Here is an 18,458-nt window from a genome sequence, read left to right as displayed (position 1 = left end):
TTGTATATCCCTCCTCCCATTGCAGAGAGTCAATTGTACTCAACAGATCTTTAGTGTCTCTAATGTATGATTGTAAAATCTTCACATGAGGCAAAAGGAAAAAATCAACAAAAATAGACATATGTTCAGTTAGACTACTCTGCGATGCCACAATAGGTCTCCCTGGCAGTGCCTGTCTGTTCTTATGCACCTTCGGCAAGTGATAGAAGGCAGGGATGGTGGGGTTTAGTCATCTCAGGAATAAAAATTCGTCCATTTCCAGTAATCCTTTCTTGTGCCATTTGGATATTAAGCAATTGTAATCTTCAATGCTTCTCTGATACTCATCAGCCTTGAGGGCAGTGTAGGTCTCTTTGTTGTTCAGTTGGCGTAAGGCCTCTTTATCATAGTTCTTCCTAGTTTGGAGAACGATATTCCCGCCTTTATCAGAAGGCTTATATACTATCCCTTCATCCATGCTCAGATTATTCAAGGCCAACTGTTGTTTAAAAGAAAAATTATTTTTGTCCGTCTTATGGCTCACCATAAACTTCTGTTTGCGACATTGTTTTTCCAAGTCTTTGATGACAGAGTCCGCAAAAGTGTCAATGGCATCAAATGCCATTTGAGGAAGAAATTGTGAGACAGGCTTGAAGGGAGCCAGGCCTCCACTTTGCTCTATGCCTGTTACAGCCAGTTGTTGTGATCGGCTAATCGACATTAGAGCATTCTCTGGGACCTCAGTTCTTAATTCCTCCAGTACCATGATTGCATTGAGATCACTTCCAGTGAAGGAGTCCGTTGCCAAATTTGGACCCCCTCTCTTAGTTGGTTTAGCAGTTTTCGGCTTAGTCTTAAAGTATTTATGGAGTTTAAGCTTCTGTGTAAATTTAAAAACATCAATTCGAGTCTGTCTAAACTCCATGCCCTTTTGGGGGCAAAACGCGAGTCCCAGCTTGAGTACTGACTCCTCAGTCTCCGTCAGTTGTTTATTCGTCAAATTGGTAATGGTAAGATTAACCGTCATCATTGCCATTTCTTGTTGTACACCTTCTTGCTCCTAGTGGCTGGGGGTGAGAAGCCGTCTCTTGCGGCCCCCCTGCCCCCTCCTTGTCTTCCTCTTCCCCCCGCTCTGGGGGTTTGCCTCTGTTCCAGACTACAATGAGTGAAGTGATATCAGAATACAAGCCTGCACAAAGGTGAATTTGAGATATAAGCAAAGGTCAGTGTAGAGGGCAATAAGAGTGATATATGGGTCGTATTTAAGCCGATATGTATCATTATATTGTAGCTATAAGCAGAACAGAGGGGGTATTAAGAAGACAGCTGTGCTAACAGTAGAGGGCGTTGTGATTTAAAGTCTCATAAGAAGCCCAGAAGGCAGAGGGAACTGGAATATAGGGCTACGGTGAAAGCAACCTCAGGGTGAATGTTATGTTATGTTATGTTACCACACATTTATAACGCACACAGCTACCCAGAACTGTCCTGGCGCAATAGGCCAATGCAGGGGTGAGCAGAAGAGAAAATAGCAGCTAAACCACCTAATTAAAAAGTACGGTTTTCAATTGCTTCTTAAACGTCCTCAGATCGTGGTTATTCCTGAGCTCAAAGGGCAGGCTATTCCAGGCCTTGGCCGCCCTTACGGAGAGGGAACTCCCTCCCATTCTGGCGAAGCGGTAGCGTGGAATGGTAGTAAGGCATTGACCTTTTGACCGGAGATGCCTGGGTGGCGTATAAAAATTAAAACGCCTCGTGAGGTAACAGGGTACAGACTTGTAGAGGGCACTGTGAGTAATGGTTAGTGCCTTGAACAAAATGCGCTGGTCAACAGGCAGCCAATGCAAGTCGCGAAGACACTGCTTGATTCCGAAGCTTTGCGGAATGCCTAATAGCATTTGAGCGTCCGCGTTCTGAATGGTCTGCAGCTTTTTTATCTAGTAGCAAGGTAGGCCGATGTAAAGGGAATTGGCATAATCAAGCCGCAACGGGATAAGAGCACGGGTCACCATTTCTTTGGCCGCTTTTGGCAGGAGCGGCAAAAACTTTCTAAGAAGTTTCAATCTACCAAAGCACACTCCTGTTACTTATTAATCTGTGTTCGAAATCTGAGATCCTCGCTAAACCAAACACCAAGATTTTTTGCTGGGCTACCCTGGGTTTTTGGCTTGGGGAAGCCCGATGGCCACAGGTCATCTCGAAAATTCGTCAGAAAGGTCCCATAAAGAAGGACCTCCGACTTTTCCTCGTTACATTTAAGTTGGGTTCGTGCCAGCCAATTAAAAACTTCTGTCAGGCAGTTTCTAGCTGATTCGATGGAAGACTCAACGTTTCCTCCATGTGAAAAGCAGCTGTGTGTCATTGGCGTAGGTTATAATTTTGGCACCCAATCCTTCCGCCAAATATATCAATTGAGTCACATACATGTTAAAAAGCAGAGGGCTCAACTTAGAGCCTAGGACGCCTGTAGTAATGCTTCTTGGTATGGACGAAAAAGGCGGGACCCACACATGTTGAGATCTATTGGACAAAAAGGATTCAATCCAATCCCACACCTGACCTGAAATTCCAAAATTAGACAGGCGAGCTAAAAGCTGACGGTGTGGAACCGTATCAAATGCGGCAGAGAGGTCCAATAAAAGCGTGGCCGCTCTGCCACCAGAATCACAACAATCCCTAATAGCCTCTGTTATCTCGACCAAAGCAGTCTCAGTGCTGTATAAGGCTCTAAAACCGGACTGACCCGGGTCAAGAGCACCAGATGTTTCAATAAAAGCAGACAGCTGTTTAAAGACTGCCTTATCACAAACCTTCGCCACAGCTGGAAGGAGTAAGATTGGTCGATAGCTAGCCAGGGTGCCTGGGTTCAATGAGGGTTTTTTTTAACAGGGGTAATAACTTGGCCTTTTTCCATCCCTCAGGCACTGTGGCAGACTGCAGAGACAAGTTAATGATGTTATTAACTTCGGGATTAACTACTGTTGTCACTGTTGCCAGCTGCCTGGCAAGACAGGGGTCTGCCGGGGGTCCTGATTTGAGTGCTTTAAGAATAGATTGGTATCGGCCAACGGAATGGGCGTGAATCCTGTCAAGGTCATATGTGTGCAATCAGGTTCGCAAACAGCCTGGGCTGGATATTCAGTCAGGCCCAAGCTAGCTGGCCCCAAACTAGCCTGAATTTCTTGTATGTTATTGACAACAAAATCAGAGAGTTGCTCGCACCAGGAATTGGAGGCAGGGGCAGCCTTATCATCTGCGAACGGTTTCAAAAAGCTCTGGTCAATCAAGAAGATTTCCTTTGAGTTGTTCGTGGATTGAGCAATACGCTCCGCATAAAACTAACCTTTGACGTTCTTAACTGCGTCATAGTAGCAATTCTGACATTTCCTAAGAGCTAATTTGGCAAGCGGGCAGTAAGCTTGTCGCCAACTGCGTTCGAATTTTTAACACTTTTTTTCTGTTCTTTAAGTTCCTTGGAGAACCAGGGTTTGGACTGAGTCATTCTTACTCTCTTGTGAATCCCAGTGTGGTCAGGTTTTTTATGGGGAAGGGGATCAGCTGCAGATTAGATAAAACCCGGAGGGAACCAAATGGGTCACTGTAACACCTTTGTAAGTTTTATCAGACCATTTTTTACAATCGAATACCCATAGCCCAATGTCACTTTCGGAAAACACTTTACTTGACCTTCCTCACAATGCTGGAGCAATGGTTGTGCGGATATAAAATTACAGATGAAGACAGAAAAACTGGGGTTCCACATGCGAATATCACAAAGTTCCAAAAGGTTTGCACTCTACAGCTTTTAGTATAACTGACTCAGTTGAGTTAGTGTGCAGCAGTAGCACGAACAGCAGAATACAGAAAATTACATAAAAACAAACTACCAGGTAGATTAAAACTTAAAGATTGCTTATACATCCTGAATCACAAGTAGTGGAGTCAACTGCTAAACAAACAGCACTCAATTGACTGTCAGTTTAAAATATAGCTTGCAAGTTCCTTGTCATTTTTAACTTTAAAAAGTAGCCGGTTTCTTTAATCCTCATGAATAATCAAGGCAAAGCACTTTAATATAAGCTTAGAGTTAGACTAGCATTTTATTGTCACTCTGTATGGTCCTGCTTGCAACCAGTACAGTATTTTCTAATCCTTGCACTTTTGAGCAATTAATGCATTGAGGTGTAGTTGTGCTGTTGGTTTACTCCAAATGAATCGGATAGACTAACACACCTGACGTAACTGTTAAAGAAAATCTTTGGAATGGATACTTTGGGCCGCTTTGCAAAACATTTATTACTGGCACCATTTAATGTCCCTGGTGGTAAGTTATGGCAATAAGTAGCTGGTCCAAACTCCATTTACCAGTGTATCATGAAAACAAGTTCTGGGTAATGTGGGATACGAACATCTGTGCATACTTGCTGTGGTAGTAGTGTGCTCTGTGGTCTATGTATTTATGCTGCATTAGAGCAGTGTGATTTTGCTGTCTTGTATTGAAGCTGTTAGGTATTATGTTTTGTTATGTACTTTCTTATAATTGTGTTATACTGCTTTGTGTATGCTATGATATTATATCATTTACTTAGGTATGTCAACAATTGCTACTATATTTCAGACCAAAAGCAGCACATGCCTTAAAGGTTCCTGTGTCAATCAACCATTTGCCACATACATAAGCGATTGAAAAAGCTTTATTCGAGTTATACACTCATAAAAGCACACACATATAAATTCATACATTTTAAAACTTCAAGCATTTGATAACAATAAATTTGTAGTTAAAAATACATAGTACATAAGCATAAAAGTTATTACCAATTGGGATTAAAAATAAGCTTTCTCATAAAGTGCTGAAACTAAATGCATGTTAAGGTGTAGAAACCTCCGCGTTACGGACCATTCCCAAGTTTATACAATCAAAACTCCCAACATACATATTTAGCAGCATTTTCTAGTTAAAATTCATGTCTTTCTCCCAGTAGATACTTGCAAGGATAAATCAAACAAGCGGAAGAGGTAAAAATCAAGGCACATTAGAGGATAAAGCCCTCCTCCTTATGGACCATGCCCACCCCAGGTATTTTGCCGTTCCAACTACGATGGACATTTCAGTGGAGGAACAAATGATTCTCAACCCCTTAACACCGCTTAGGACACCAAGGTTCCTACAAACAGGAGCCAACCAAGATTTTCTTGGGTTTACATAAGCCTCGCATAGAAAAAGGAAATGTGCGATGCTTTCGTTGGGGGCCCCACATGACGGGCAGCACGAACCACTGCTAGTTCTCCAACTGGACGTCAAACACCTCAAGGGGAGGGAACCTGCCCTTAATTGGAAAAATAGTTTCCTATCTAGTGGAACAGTTATAATGTCCCAATACTTTTCTAGGGCTGGTCTTGGTTTAATTTCCATGAATCTACCCCCCATGGATTCCGAGGTTACGCTCCTCCAAAGCTTCTGATCGATATAATCCCAATATATTTCCTTGATACTGGATTTACTAGGGAATACTTCCCCAAGGGGATTTTCCCAAAGTTTGGAGAGCCCAAGCTCGGCAAGGACGTCCCTTAGCATTTTTAGCCATGTAATTTTACGAAAGGCATCTAATTTGGCCAATGCTAAGAACCCCTCAGCGTAGTGTCTTATTTCCACGGTTGTCCATAGCCGTCTCCAATAGAGGATAGGCCTCAATCGGGCACGGTCACTAAGCGATCTTCTGCCTAAATCAAAACCAAGCGGTATTAATGGGGTGCTTTGGGGGAGACTGGTTATCCCTCTCACAATCCTGTTCTCAGATCTTTGGAGGATGGTAAGACTCTCAAAGCCCCAGACTTCAGCCCCATAGAGGGTTGCGCCCAGGGCTTTTGCGTCATAAACCATAAGAACAGGTTTTATAGGCCTAGTTTTAGATTTTGCTTGCTCAACCCTGAGGGCTCCTGAAATCTGCTGGTGTTTCAGCACCGCCTTCTCTACGTGTCTTGCCCAACCAAGTTTACTTGATATCTCCACCCTAATTTGATGTTATTCAAGAATACCTTGGGTTGAGATTGGCGCTTTTGCCCAAAGGCCATCAACTTGGTTTTATTTACATTAACCTCGAGGCCCCGTTCTTTACAGAATGTGTCGAATATATTCAGGGCGCGCTGGAGGCCCGACGGGGTCTTGGACACGATCAAGGTGTCGTCAGCGAACATCAGAATAGGAACTCTGATGCCCGCTAACGAAGGTGCGTCAACCATTGCGTCCAATATCCTATCCACTATGCCATTGATGAACAGGGAGAACAGCAGGGGTGCCATTGCACATCCCTGCCGCACCCCCCGCTCAACTGGGAAGTTGGTAGTGGATTCCCCATTCCTCCCCCACTGGACCTTGGCATAGTTACTTTTATGGAGACGCATTATCAATGTGAGCAAATCAAGTGGGACCCCTATCTTGGACAAAACCTCCCACAACGTGCTCCTAGGCCCAGATCAAAGGCAGCCCTTAGATCTACAAATGCTACATAAAGGCTGCCTTTACCCAGGAGTACAGTCCCCCACCGTAGCATGGTGAAGCGAAAAATTTGATCGACCGTACTGGTTGCACGTCTAAATCCTGCCTGGAAGGGGGATAGAGCATTATTGTCCTCTACCCAGGCCATAAGTTTGTCGACCAACATCTTCCCCACTACTTTTTGCATAGTGGCCAGCAAACTTATTGGTCTATAATTTGCCGGGAGTGACCGGTCACCTTTCTTGAAGATCGGTATTATTATTGCCCCCTTCCATATATTGGGGATTTTTGCCCCTTTAGCTAGGCCGTTTCCCAACAAGGTCGCATATTTTGCCCACCGAGCCTTGTCGTGCTTAAAAATGTCTGAGGGGATTCCATCTAACCCAGGGGCTTTCCCCCCCTGCAGGGTTGAAATTACGAGTTCCGCATCCTTAGTTAGAAATAAATCACCCTTGCAAAATACCATAGAAATTGGTTCTATGGCCACCATATCCCTACTCTCAGAATACTGGGGTTTAAAATAATCGACCCACAATGCCTCATCGACATTGTTGTCGGGATTATTGGGGGTACCCCCTCTTCCCCATTTCACAGTTTTCCAGAAAAGTCTGGAATCCTTTTGCCCTGCGGCCTCGAGTAGCTCCTCCCAATACTCCTCATCCCACCGCTTCTTAGCCTTGCGGATGCTATCATTATAATGTTTCCTGGTGGCGCTAATCAAGGCCTTGTCCCTGCTTTTGAGTGCTCTGCCCAACTCCAGTCTGGCTACCCTACACTGTTTGTTGAACCAGCTCGCCAATGTAATTGGTACTTTTCTGTTAGCCCTCACTGGCTTGATGAAGTGCGGTTTTATCAAAGAGAAGAATGTGTCATGTATATCATACATAAGATTATCGGAGGGGTGAGCAGCTGGGATATACGCACAACCAGACAGGACACCTATTCGTTTTTCAAGAACGACAAACCTGTCTGATGGTTACACCAGATTATGGGAATTAATAGTAGGAAAGACAGGTTATGCCGGGTGTATATGTTTAGATACTTGGAATAAATGTCACAATATCCAGATATGCTTGTAGATTTTTCTTAGTTCTTTATTTAAGTCAAATGAAAGGAACAGAAACAGCTGACATGTTTTGCCAGTATGGGTGTCATGCCAAGGGTTTTTTCGAGGCAAAAGATACTAAACAATATGTTTAATGATCATCCTGTAAGTGTTCAAGCAGATTAGCAAAGAGTCCATGTAATACTGGCAAAACACGTGTTGGTTGTTTCCGTTACTTTCATTTGACTTAAATAAATACAGAACTAAGAAAAACCTACAAGCAATATGGATATTGGGACATTTATTCCAAGAATCTAACCATATACACTCGGCATAACCTGTCTTTCCTACAATCATTTACCACATAGGCCCTGATTTAAAGTTCGTAAGAATCACAAAGCTATTTATCACACCCCATAACAATACCCCAGGGTAAGTTATTTATTGGGTGTAGTAAATAGCACATATTCCTAATTTTTATGGACTAGCCTAGTCCGAATTATTATGGACTAACATGGGGATTATGAGTGGGTCAGTGCATTCTGACCAATGCAAAAACCCCTCAGTGCACGAATCAGAATTACAAGTTAAAAGTTATGTAGAGTCGCGCTCTAGTGTTGCACGCTACGTCACCACGTAGAGTGCGAGGCGGCCATTTTCCCGATCGCGCTACACAGCGCGAGTCGGGTGATAGCCCCTGAGGGCGTCGGATGCAAGATATTTATAATAAAGAAGTTCCCTATAATCAACTGGCTCCAGATCTCATATGTGGGGAGGGCTACAAGCATCATTACAGTGGCGACAAGAGTGGCAGGAAAATAAGGAAAAAAAGAAAAGAGGAAGAAGAAAGAACCCAGCACCTCGAGGCCCCAGATCCCACATAGGAAGCATAGACAGAGCCACGAGGGCAAAAAGGAAGGCAAACAAGCAGAGCAGGAGAGCGTGGCAGAGGAGGACACAGATTGGAGCAGTGCTCACAAGACCAGGTACAACGGGCACTGAAGAAAAAAAAAAAGGAAACTACAAGAGGAGACAGGAACAGGCCCCACATAGACCCCTGCAACCGGAAGGGGAAAGAAAAAAACGGGGGAGAAACGCCAGAGTAGAGGCCACACAAGGAAGACACCAATCTAGAAGGTGGCCCTGGCGGAACCAGCGAGAGACCAGCGAGAGACGGCGTAAGGGGAGCAGAGGGTCCCCAACAGCAACCAGTGCAGGGTGAGGGTGCAAGCGCGCCGGGCCGCCCGAGAGGCCAGGAGATAGAACCAGGGAGACGCGCCGAAATGAGTTAGCAGGCATCTTCATTGATGACACCGATACCGTTCCTACCCAAACCAGGTGAGCCCCTGATGAAATGGGAGGACTGGAGAGAGTATATTATGAACTACATTGAAGCCCTAAAGGACGAGAATGGAGAATCCTTTCCAAGTAAAAGAAAGAAGAGGATACTCCTACACAATTTGGGCCCCAAAGGGATTAGAGTATTTCAGAACCTAGTGCCCATGCCCAGAGATGCCGCAGACGATGACGTGTTCGGATATGCCGTAGAAGAGTTGAACAATCACTACAGACCTGCGGTGTGCACGTCGATCGACCGATACAATTTCCAGCAGAGGAAGCAAGAAGTGGGCGAGTCAATCGATGAATACGTAGCGGCGTTGAAGAAACTGCCGACGACATGCAAGTTCGGCGCGTTGCATGGTAAGTTCTTAAAGGACCAGATAGTCATGCACACCACCAACAAAACGGTGCAAGACAAATTGTGGGCGAGTGGAGACGCCACGCTCAAGGAGGTGATCGCCATGGTGAAAAAGGCTGAACTGGCAAAAAGGTGCGCTGATGCAGCAAAGAGGGAACCAGCCCCGAGACCCATGGTGAACAAGGTAGACGATGAAGAACCAGCAGGAAGGAGCAAAATCCCGACGGCGAATAATAGAGGACCCAACAGATGGTCCGGGAAACCGACGCAGCAAGGAAAGCAGAACAGAGGAGGCAGGAACGCGGGCTACCGATGCGGCAGTCAGGCCCACGACAAAAGATGTCCGGCGTTCCGGGCGAAGTGTATGTTCTGTGGCCTAATAGGACACTACGAGAAAGTGTGTCGCCGGAAAGCTGGTCGCAACACCGTTAAATATGTAGGACAAGATCTAGAAGAAGCGGAAGGTAAAGAGCATGAGGAAGAGGACACAGTACTGTGTGTGGATGGCCAAGTACTGGGCATAGACGGCCAGAGGTCCCGCAAGCCGCAGTGCGACATGATGATCGGAGGAGTACTGATCAGAATTGTAGTAGATTCGGGGTCCCCGTATACCATCATCCAAAGAGCAGTGTGGAATGAGAAGTTCAGACCCCGTCTGGGCCCGCGGTTAGAACCTCCGGATATAGTACCAGTCACGTACACGGAGAGCCGATCCCCATGGTGGGCTACAGAGCGCGGACCTTCGAATTCAATGGACGGAGCGCAGAGTGCAAGTTGTACGTGGCAGAGAAGGGGCCATCGGTCTTAGGGTGGATGGATCAAGGAGACCTAGGCATACAACTGGATCCTGGAGGAGACACCCAAGTATTGATGACAGGACCTGAGCGTTGGCCGGATTTCGAGAAAATGAAGAGGGACTTCCCCAGAGTGTTTGGAGGAAAGGTCGGCAAATTGGAGAAATTTACACATAAAATAGAATTCAAAGAAGACTCCCAACGGGTTTCTCACAAGGTGCGGAATGTTCCCATCGCCGTACGAGAGGCAGTACAACAAGAGTTACGCAGATTGAAGGAAAATGGAATCATCGAGCCCATAAACTGCGCAGAGTGGTTGGCGCCGCTAGTGGTAGCGATGAAACCCAACGGCAAGGTCCGGCTCTGCATTGACTTGAGAGAGCTAAACAAGTGCATCGTAGTAGAGAAATTCCCCCTACCCCGCATCGAAGAAATGTTGGCAAAGGCAAAAGGAGTAAAATGGTTCTCCACCATTGATCTCACGTCAGCCTATCACCAAATAGCTTTGCACCCGGAGAGCAGGAGACTGACATCGTTCAAAACGCCTTTCTGGTGTTACCAGTTCCGCAGAATGCCGTTCGGACTAGCAGCAGCAGTATTTCAGAAGCTAATGCACCATCTCTTCAAGGACATCGAAGGAGTGCAGTACTTCCAGGACGACATCTTGGTGATGGGGAAAGACCTGAAAGATCATGACGAGAAATTGGAACTGGTACTGCGAGTCCTAGAAGAAAAGGGCTTAACTGCGGAGTGCGAGAAGTGCCGGCTAGGAATGACCTCCGTCACCTACCTAGGACACGAGATAGGAGAGCTCGGCATCACTCCGAAAAGAACGAATGTCAAAGCCATTTGTGATGCGCCCCCACCGTCTAGCAAGGAAGAAGTGAGATCCTTTTTAGGGATGGCTAAATACTACAGCAAATTCGTACAACATTTTGCCACGAAGACGCACCACCTGAGGCAACTCATAAGGGACAAAACAGTGTTCACATGGACGGAAGAGACACAGAAAGAATTCGATGACCTGAAGGACGACATCAGCCAAGCCATACCCCTGCAGGGATATGATCCCCAAGGACTGTCAGTGCTGACTACGGATGCTAGCGATAAGGGACTGGGAGCAGTCCCCATGCAAGAAGGAAGGAATGGAACCATGGAAACTCTTAGCTTCGCGTCCAGGGCCCTCTCTGCCACGGAACAAAAATTCAGTGTCATAGAGAAAGAGATGCTGGCCGTGGTATGGGCCATGGGGAAATTCCGTCAGTTCCTGTGGGGCACGAGGTTCCAACTCAGAACCGACCACAAACCCCTCGTCAAAGTACTCATGTCGAGTGGGCATGCGAGTGCCACCCCTCGAATAGCCAAGATGACGCTGAAACTACTAGAATACAGATACGACGTGGAATACATCTCGGGAAACAGGAACAGGGTAGCGGACTACCTCAGCAGAGCTGCTGCAATGGAAAGAGCTCCGGAAGGTGAAGAAGACAGTGAGGAGATGGTGGCTCTGACAGAAGACCTGGAGAAGGTAATTAGCAACCAGGAACGTTTGGAAGCATATGAAGAAGACCAAGACATCCAAGAAATAAAAGAATGTATCCTCCGGGGATGGCCGGAAAAGAAACATCTAAGAACACCGCTCAGGAAATTCTATGAAGTTCGAGAAGAATTGCCCCTGGATGACAAGGGCACATTCATGTACAGAGGGGACAAAGTTGTCCCCCCGACCACGCTGGTACCGCACCTGTTGGCGATACTATATGAAGGACATCTAGGAATTGTAAAGACCAAGCAGATGTACTGGTGGCCAGGAATGACATGACAAGTTAGAGCTATTGGCATTGTAAATGACAACATTTTTATTTATGTGTTGGTTTTGAAAACAGATAAATAAATGGCATTGTCATTTACAATGCCAATAGCTTAATCTCTCGCAAATGCCACACACACCTATAGAGTCCCCCCACACAGAGCCCCCCCCCACACGCACACATAGCCCCCCCCACACACACACCCACACAGAGCCCCCCACACACACAACCACACAGAGCCCCCCCACACACCCACACAGAGCCCCCCCCACACAGAGGCCCCCCCACACACACACCCACACAGAGCCCCCCCACACACTAGCTACACAACTGGGGTGTCACCAGAATTAGACAGATTAGAACACAGCCGGGTCAAGCTAGGATAGTGTAACAATGCTAATGATAACGGAGCATCAAATTCTAGTGAAATTGAAAGTAAAATTAAACTGGGGAGCAATACTTATAAAGATAACATAATTAGGGTGGTAGCACGCCAGATTTGTCACAGTAACAACATAACAGACATGATGGCGAGACATCAGCACTCAGTTAAACAGGGGGGCAATAGTTATAGAGATAACAAAATTGTAGAGGTAAAAGATACTAATTATATAAATAATAGGGGTGTATGTCAGCAGAGCAAAAACTCTGTGCGAAAGTCACAGTCCAGGTAGAGAGTTTCTTTGAGAGTGAGGCTTGGGCGGACACGAGGATAGGTAATCATTCTCCGTGTTCTCATGAGGGGGGGCAACACGTAGGCCATCTTGGGAGCAAGAAATGAGCGAAAGTTGCCATCTGGTTTTAGGGGTTTTGAGACCAATTGTAATTAGTCTCCTACGATTTGCTGAAACTGCAGGAGACTGAAAATGGAAAGGGGAGGGGGGGGGGGGTCTTCTTCTGTTTGTCCAGTCCGCAAGAGTATGAGAATGAAGGTGGGGGGTGGGGGAGGACCGACTTGTCACGGTCGGGGGCTCATTCCGGTAGTGGGGCGACATTAAAACATGGCTCAAAGAGGCAGACAAGGGTGTTTATGGGAGGTGGTTAGAGCATGAACCAGGACCCGTGGCCTGGTTCGAAGTCAGGGCCTTGTGGCGGAGGTCAAAGCCGTTAGGAGAAACGTAGACCGCCCCGGGGCTTATGGGGGGGTCAAGAGACAGCCGTTTCCAAATTGCGGCTGGCGCTCTGATCTCAGTTCCGGCATGTAGGACTTACTACTTACTGTCTGTGTCAGTGGGCCCATTGCCAGTAGGGGGCGACTGTGCAGCCAGGGCGGCGGGAAGCGGCACGTCGAGTCAAGGGCCTCAGTATCAACAATCTTGATGTGGGGGTAGCGGCGTACGGCGATCCGCACCAGCGGGGGCAGGGCTGGCAGGGTGCAGGAAGAAGCGTAAACGGCACACACAGGGCAACGGAGGTCTGGCTGCTTTGGAGGGCACCCTCGAGAAGGGATGGAGATCGGCACCACAACAGCTTCAGCCAGTCAGAAGTAAGAGCTCATCAGGCCGAGCGTAGTGAAAGCTGGGGCCTCAGCAAGTGATAATGGGAGACCACCGTTGGGAACGGGCACACATGGACAGCGGGAGGGGGGGCGGGAACGGGCTCACGGACAGCGGGAGGGGGGCGGGAACGGACAGCGGGACATCGCGCAACCCACCCCTGCAAAGGACACTTCCGAAATGGCGAAAACAAAGCTTTTAAAAAAAAAAAACACGCCCACCGCCGCATGACGTGGGCAAAATGCGAAAAACTGTCGGGAACGCCCACGAATCTGGTCCGGCCATGACGGACAGATCTCTGTTCCAATGGCTTGCCTCCATTTATGGAGCTAGCCAATGGAACAGAGAGGCGGCACAAACATCCATACTGTAATTCATAAGATTTCGCCTGCGCGAAAGTCTGCTGCGCAGCTTTCGGCGAGGCGAAACCTAAAAAGGAGACAGCAAATACAGTCAACCGCTACAAGTGAAGGAGGTCTACGACAGAGCGGCGCTACTCAGTGATGGGAATGTGTGGTCCCAAGATCGCATGTCACGATGGAGTAAGATACTGGACTGGGCGCCGGAACAAAGAGAGAGAACTGCAGTGGAGCCGAGTGCTCTAGGAAATGTACCAGGCAGCATGGAAGGAGAAGGTAGCGTGGAAAAGGAAGTACAGAGTGGGGAGCTGAGAGAAGGAGAGGCCTCCGGAGCAGAATAACATCTAGGAGAAGAGAGAGTGTCCCCGCGGAGAGAACGGCCGAGTGCATTGGAGGGGAAGGCAGTGACCGCAGCTGAGAACTGTTCCAGAGAAGTGATCTCCACCCCGATAAGGCGCACACGTGGGGGCAGAGTGGTGGTGAGGCCTGCAAGATTTCGAGAACTATGAGACTATGAAATTAGCTCTACACGCTAGAGACACTGTGATTTATGTTGTGGTACAAAAAGGGGTAGATATGTAGTCGCGCTCTAGTGTTGCACGCTACGTCACCACGTAGCATGCGAGGCGACCATTTTCCCGATCGCGCTACACAGAGCGAGTCGGGTGATAACCCCTGAGGGCATCGGATGTCCCGGCGCTCTCCTGCAAGATATTTATAATAAAGAAGTTCCCTATAATCAACTGGCTCTAGATCTCATATGTGGGGAGGGCTACAAGCATCATTACAAATTATTTATTGCATATGAAAATTATTGAACGCGTGCCTTCGTTAAATTTAATCAGGGCTAAATGCAGAAATGTGTATGGTTTTACGATACCACGAGAAGTTTTGGTGCGTTAAACACCAAAATCCCAGTTATTCCCTGAAAACTCGTAATAGCCACTATTTTACCTCTCCTGATAAATAACATACCCAGTGATATCGTTATTTATGAGGTGAGATAAGTAGCACCTTGTTTCACCCCCCATGTAGTAATCAGGCCAATGTTGGTAAACAAGCGCTGCTACAACTCATAAATTACTGAAGACACCAATCATCCTAGACTGGCAAAACCTTAGTGTTCAAGTGATACAGAGCCAGGTCGTTACTAATTCGCACTTGCCCAGCGGGACCATGTCAATAAACCACACAGGTTAACTTTACCATTTGATGAAGAGGATCTGCAGCCAGTTTTCTTTTTGTTTTGTTTATTAGTCATTAACTATTAAGCGCCAGGGTTTGTAGTGTCACTAAATGCATACACACAAAGCCGGGGTGCTTCATTGCCGTTCATAGGACAAATAGCACTGGGCGGAAAGAGGAGCTATGACACCGCTACTCATACACTGGCAGGGAAGATATACATATATACCCATATAACGCCCAATTATTTTCTCACTGATAAGAAGAGAGGCATATAATTACGACAGCACAATTAACGTGATTCAAGTGTACTGTACGCAGTGGGCCCACTCCACCCGGCCCAATACCACCAAGCCTGCACCTCAAAACCGGCGCGCATCCTTATACTGACTCAAGTGGTTTAAGTAGACCGCTACAACTGACACAGAAAACGGACTAAAGAGGTCCGTCACCGATTGTTTTCAGTCTTGACTAGACGCTCTGTCCAATGCCGAGTCCTCCCAGTTCTCTATGGTATTATTGTCCGCGCAATGCACCGGAATGGCCCGCGTTGCATCTAATAATGGGTAGGGGAGCTTTCCTCCCTCCTCTACATCTTAAATAAAAGACACCGTGAACCCCAGTGCTGCGCCACACCCACATACGCCCCCTTGTAGGGTCCAGGTACTCACTGCCGCTCCCTGTCGCCATCTTGGTCGCGGTCTGCTTTCTTATGTGGGGTGCTGGGAAATGTAGTCTGAGTACCATGTTCTAGCGTTGTTGTGTTTCGTGATCTGCGCTGTGGCCTGTTGGGAAATGTGGAAGTGGCCGCTTAGTATTGTGGGAAATGTAGTCGTAGCTTCTAGAGGCCACCGTGTTACGACGGGAAATAACAGGGGGCGTTTCGCAGGTCAGGTGAAATAAAATGACACCTCTTATTGCTTTTAGCTACAAAAAGTCAATTCGAAGGGAAATCGTGGGAAAACGTTGTTTATGAATTATAGCCTTGGACGAGATTTTGAATTGGATAGGTGTCATGTGCGTCTGACGTGGATTTCTTTTTGCAGTTTTATACAGCGCGAACTTGTCCCGACGGTATTGGATCTATTATACAAGGGTACAGTTCAGTTCCATTGGGCATTGAGCGATTACGTGATTTATCCAGAATGATATTTGACTGGGTGGAGATGGGAACCTGGTTCCTTTCCCCAGTTTCACAGTCAGCAGCTCTGGCTGTAGTGCCACATCCTCTGTGCAAAATCTTGGGAATGAGGATTCTCCATTTAACATACAGCGAGAATCTTGATTTTATTAAAGCCAACGGAGGCAAACATTATGCATAGACCTTTATTGCTTCCCCCTCCCATGCAGCCCTTTAAATAACTTAAACAGATAACGGAGTAAAATGTTCTTTTCTGAAATCATAGTACAGTATATAAGGTCATGACACAGTTCATGCCGGATTAAACCCTGTGGAGGCCCCTATGCAGTTGAAATTTTGGGGACCCGCTTGCGCTTTATTTCCTAATACCCAATGCACCAGATTTTTAGGTCGAGCTAGACAGCGCATGCGCTGTCTCTTCAAGGCCTGCTATAATCAGCTCTGTGTGCTTCAAGTCCATCGCCTTTCTTGGTGTTGCTTTTCATTTGTCTATGTAAGTGTCCTTTAAAACACCTTGATTGCTAGTGGTCAGTTCTGCCTCTTTGTCCCTCATTTCTCTCTTCTGTTCCTCCCACAGAGCAGGGACTTAGTACTGTCTCAATCCGCTATAGTCCTCTTTGTGTTCTTTTGGGGAACTATCTTTTCTTGGTTTCCTGCACTGTTACTGTTTGTCTGTGTTTAGCTTCGCCACCCTAGGTGCTTACATTCAAAAATAACATTCTTCCTCCCACCTCCTCCTAATGCCACAGTTGTGTTACTGCTACCCTTTTCACTGCTGCCTTCCCCACCATGGCTCCTGCTCCGATTCTTGTATTTTGTTTATTATGCTTTTTTGCACTTTTCGATCTCCACCGTCAATTGGCTTTTTCTAGTAGGATATTTGCTTGATTTGGGCTTTTTGTTTTAGGTATGGCTTACAAAGTGATTACATCCCGCCCCCTCTCTTTGTTGGCTTTTTATTGGTTCCTGTGCGTGCCACTTACATTTCCTCCAGTTCTATTGGCTGTAGCATATTTTCTTGCTTTGACCAAGGCTTGTTTCAAAAGTTAACTTCCTTGGAGTATTGCATGGGAGTGAGCAGTGGTGCACACATAGTCCTTCTGTATGAACAAAGCGATACCAAAGGGGATGATGGACGGAGCGTTTGAGCAAATCAAACACTCTCCCCCAGTCAACTGATCTGGGTTTAATCCATCACCATTCTTTAGCTCACTTCACCACCCCAGTTCAGACATGGCCATATACAAATCAGTCTGACCCTGTGCCTCATGGGAGCAGTCCAGCCCGAACTGCCAAGCCATGTCTTCCCTGGACCGGAAACAAGCATCCTGGGACCGGTTTCGGATTCATAATCCTCATCAGTCAGGCTATCTTGAATCCAGTGGCAGAGTGAGCAAGGGACCCATGCCTGGGCATACCCTACCAACTTAGGGCGAACAAAGCTATACCAAAGGGGATGATGGACGGAGCGTTTGAGCAAATCAAACACTCACCCCCAGTCAACTGATCTGGGTTTAATCCATCACCATTCTTTAGCTCACTCCACCACCCCAGTTCAGACATGGCCATATGCAAATCAGTCTGACCCATGTGCCTCATGCGAGCAGTCCAGCCCGAACTGCCAAGCCATGTCTTCACTGGACCGGAAACAAGCATCCTGGGACCGATTTCGGATTCATAATCCTCATCTGCCAGGCTAGCTTGAATCCAGTGGCAGAGTGAGCAAGGGACCCACATCTGGGCATACCCTGCCAACTTATGGCGAACAAAGCGATACCAAAGGGTATGATGGACGGAGCGTTTGAGCAACATTCCGTCCATCAATTGTTGTTTTTGCTTTTGTCACCCCGAGTGCGACGGGTATGCCCAGACGTGAGTCCCGTGATCTCCATGCCTCTGGAGTCAAGCTATCCTGGCTGATGACGGCTGATAGCCAGAAACCGGTCCTAGGATGCTGGTTTCCGGTCCAGTGAAGACATGGCTTGGCAGTTCGGCAGGACTGCTCCCACCAGGCACATGGTCAGACTGATTTGCATATGGCCAAGTCTGAACTTGGGTGGTGTGGTGCGCAAAATAACGATGGATTAAACCCAGATCTGTGACTGTGGGTGAATGTTTTGCCATTGTCCAATATTCCGTCCATCAATTGTTGTTTTTGCATTTGTCACCCCGAGTGGGACGGGTATGCTCAGACGTGAGTCCCATGCTGTCCATGCCACTGGAATCAAGCTATCCTGGCTGATGATGGCTGATAGCCAGAAACCGGTCCTAGGATGCTTGATTCCGGTCCAGGGAAGACATGGCTTGGCAGTTCGGCTGGACTGTTCATATGAGGCACAGGGTCAAGACTGATTTGCATATGGCCATGTCTGAACTGGGGTGGTGTGGTGAGCAAAATAACAATGGATTAAACCCAGATCTGTGACTGGGGATGAATGTTTTGCCATTGT

General features: G+C 47.0%; 1 protein-coding gene across 10 annotated transcripts in view; it reads right to left on the bottom strand.

The window, feature by feature from the left end:
* BRD8 (bromodomain containing 8) overlaps positions 1–15,615 on the bottom strand; it is a 791,877-nt gene extending 776,262 nt beyond the window's left edge. For 9 of the 10 annotated variants that reach the window (XM_078652722.1, XM_078652724.1, XM_078652723.1 and 6 more), the window contains exon 1: positions 15,539–15,615. In XM_078652722.1, the coding sequence (XP_078508848.1) occupies positions 15,539–15,614 (76 nt within the window). In that variant the 5' untranslated portion in view covers position 15,615. The remainder of the gene's footprint in view (positions 1–15,538) is intronic. The other variant, XM_078652731.1, reaches the window with a different exon arrangement.
* Between the last annotated feature and the right edge of the window lie 2,843 nt (positions 15,616–18,458).

Source organism: Lissotriton helveticus, chromosome 7, assembly GCF_964261635.1.
Source record: "Lissotriton helveticus chromosome 7, aLisHel1.1, whole genome shotgun sequence".
NCBI classification, from domain to species: domain Eukaryota; kingdom Metazoa; phylum Chordata; class Amphibia; order Caudata; family Salamandridae; genus Lissotriton; species Lissotriton helveticus.
Note: the sequence above shows the minus strand (reverse complement) of the source record. Positions and strands in the feature narration are given on the sequence as shown.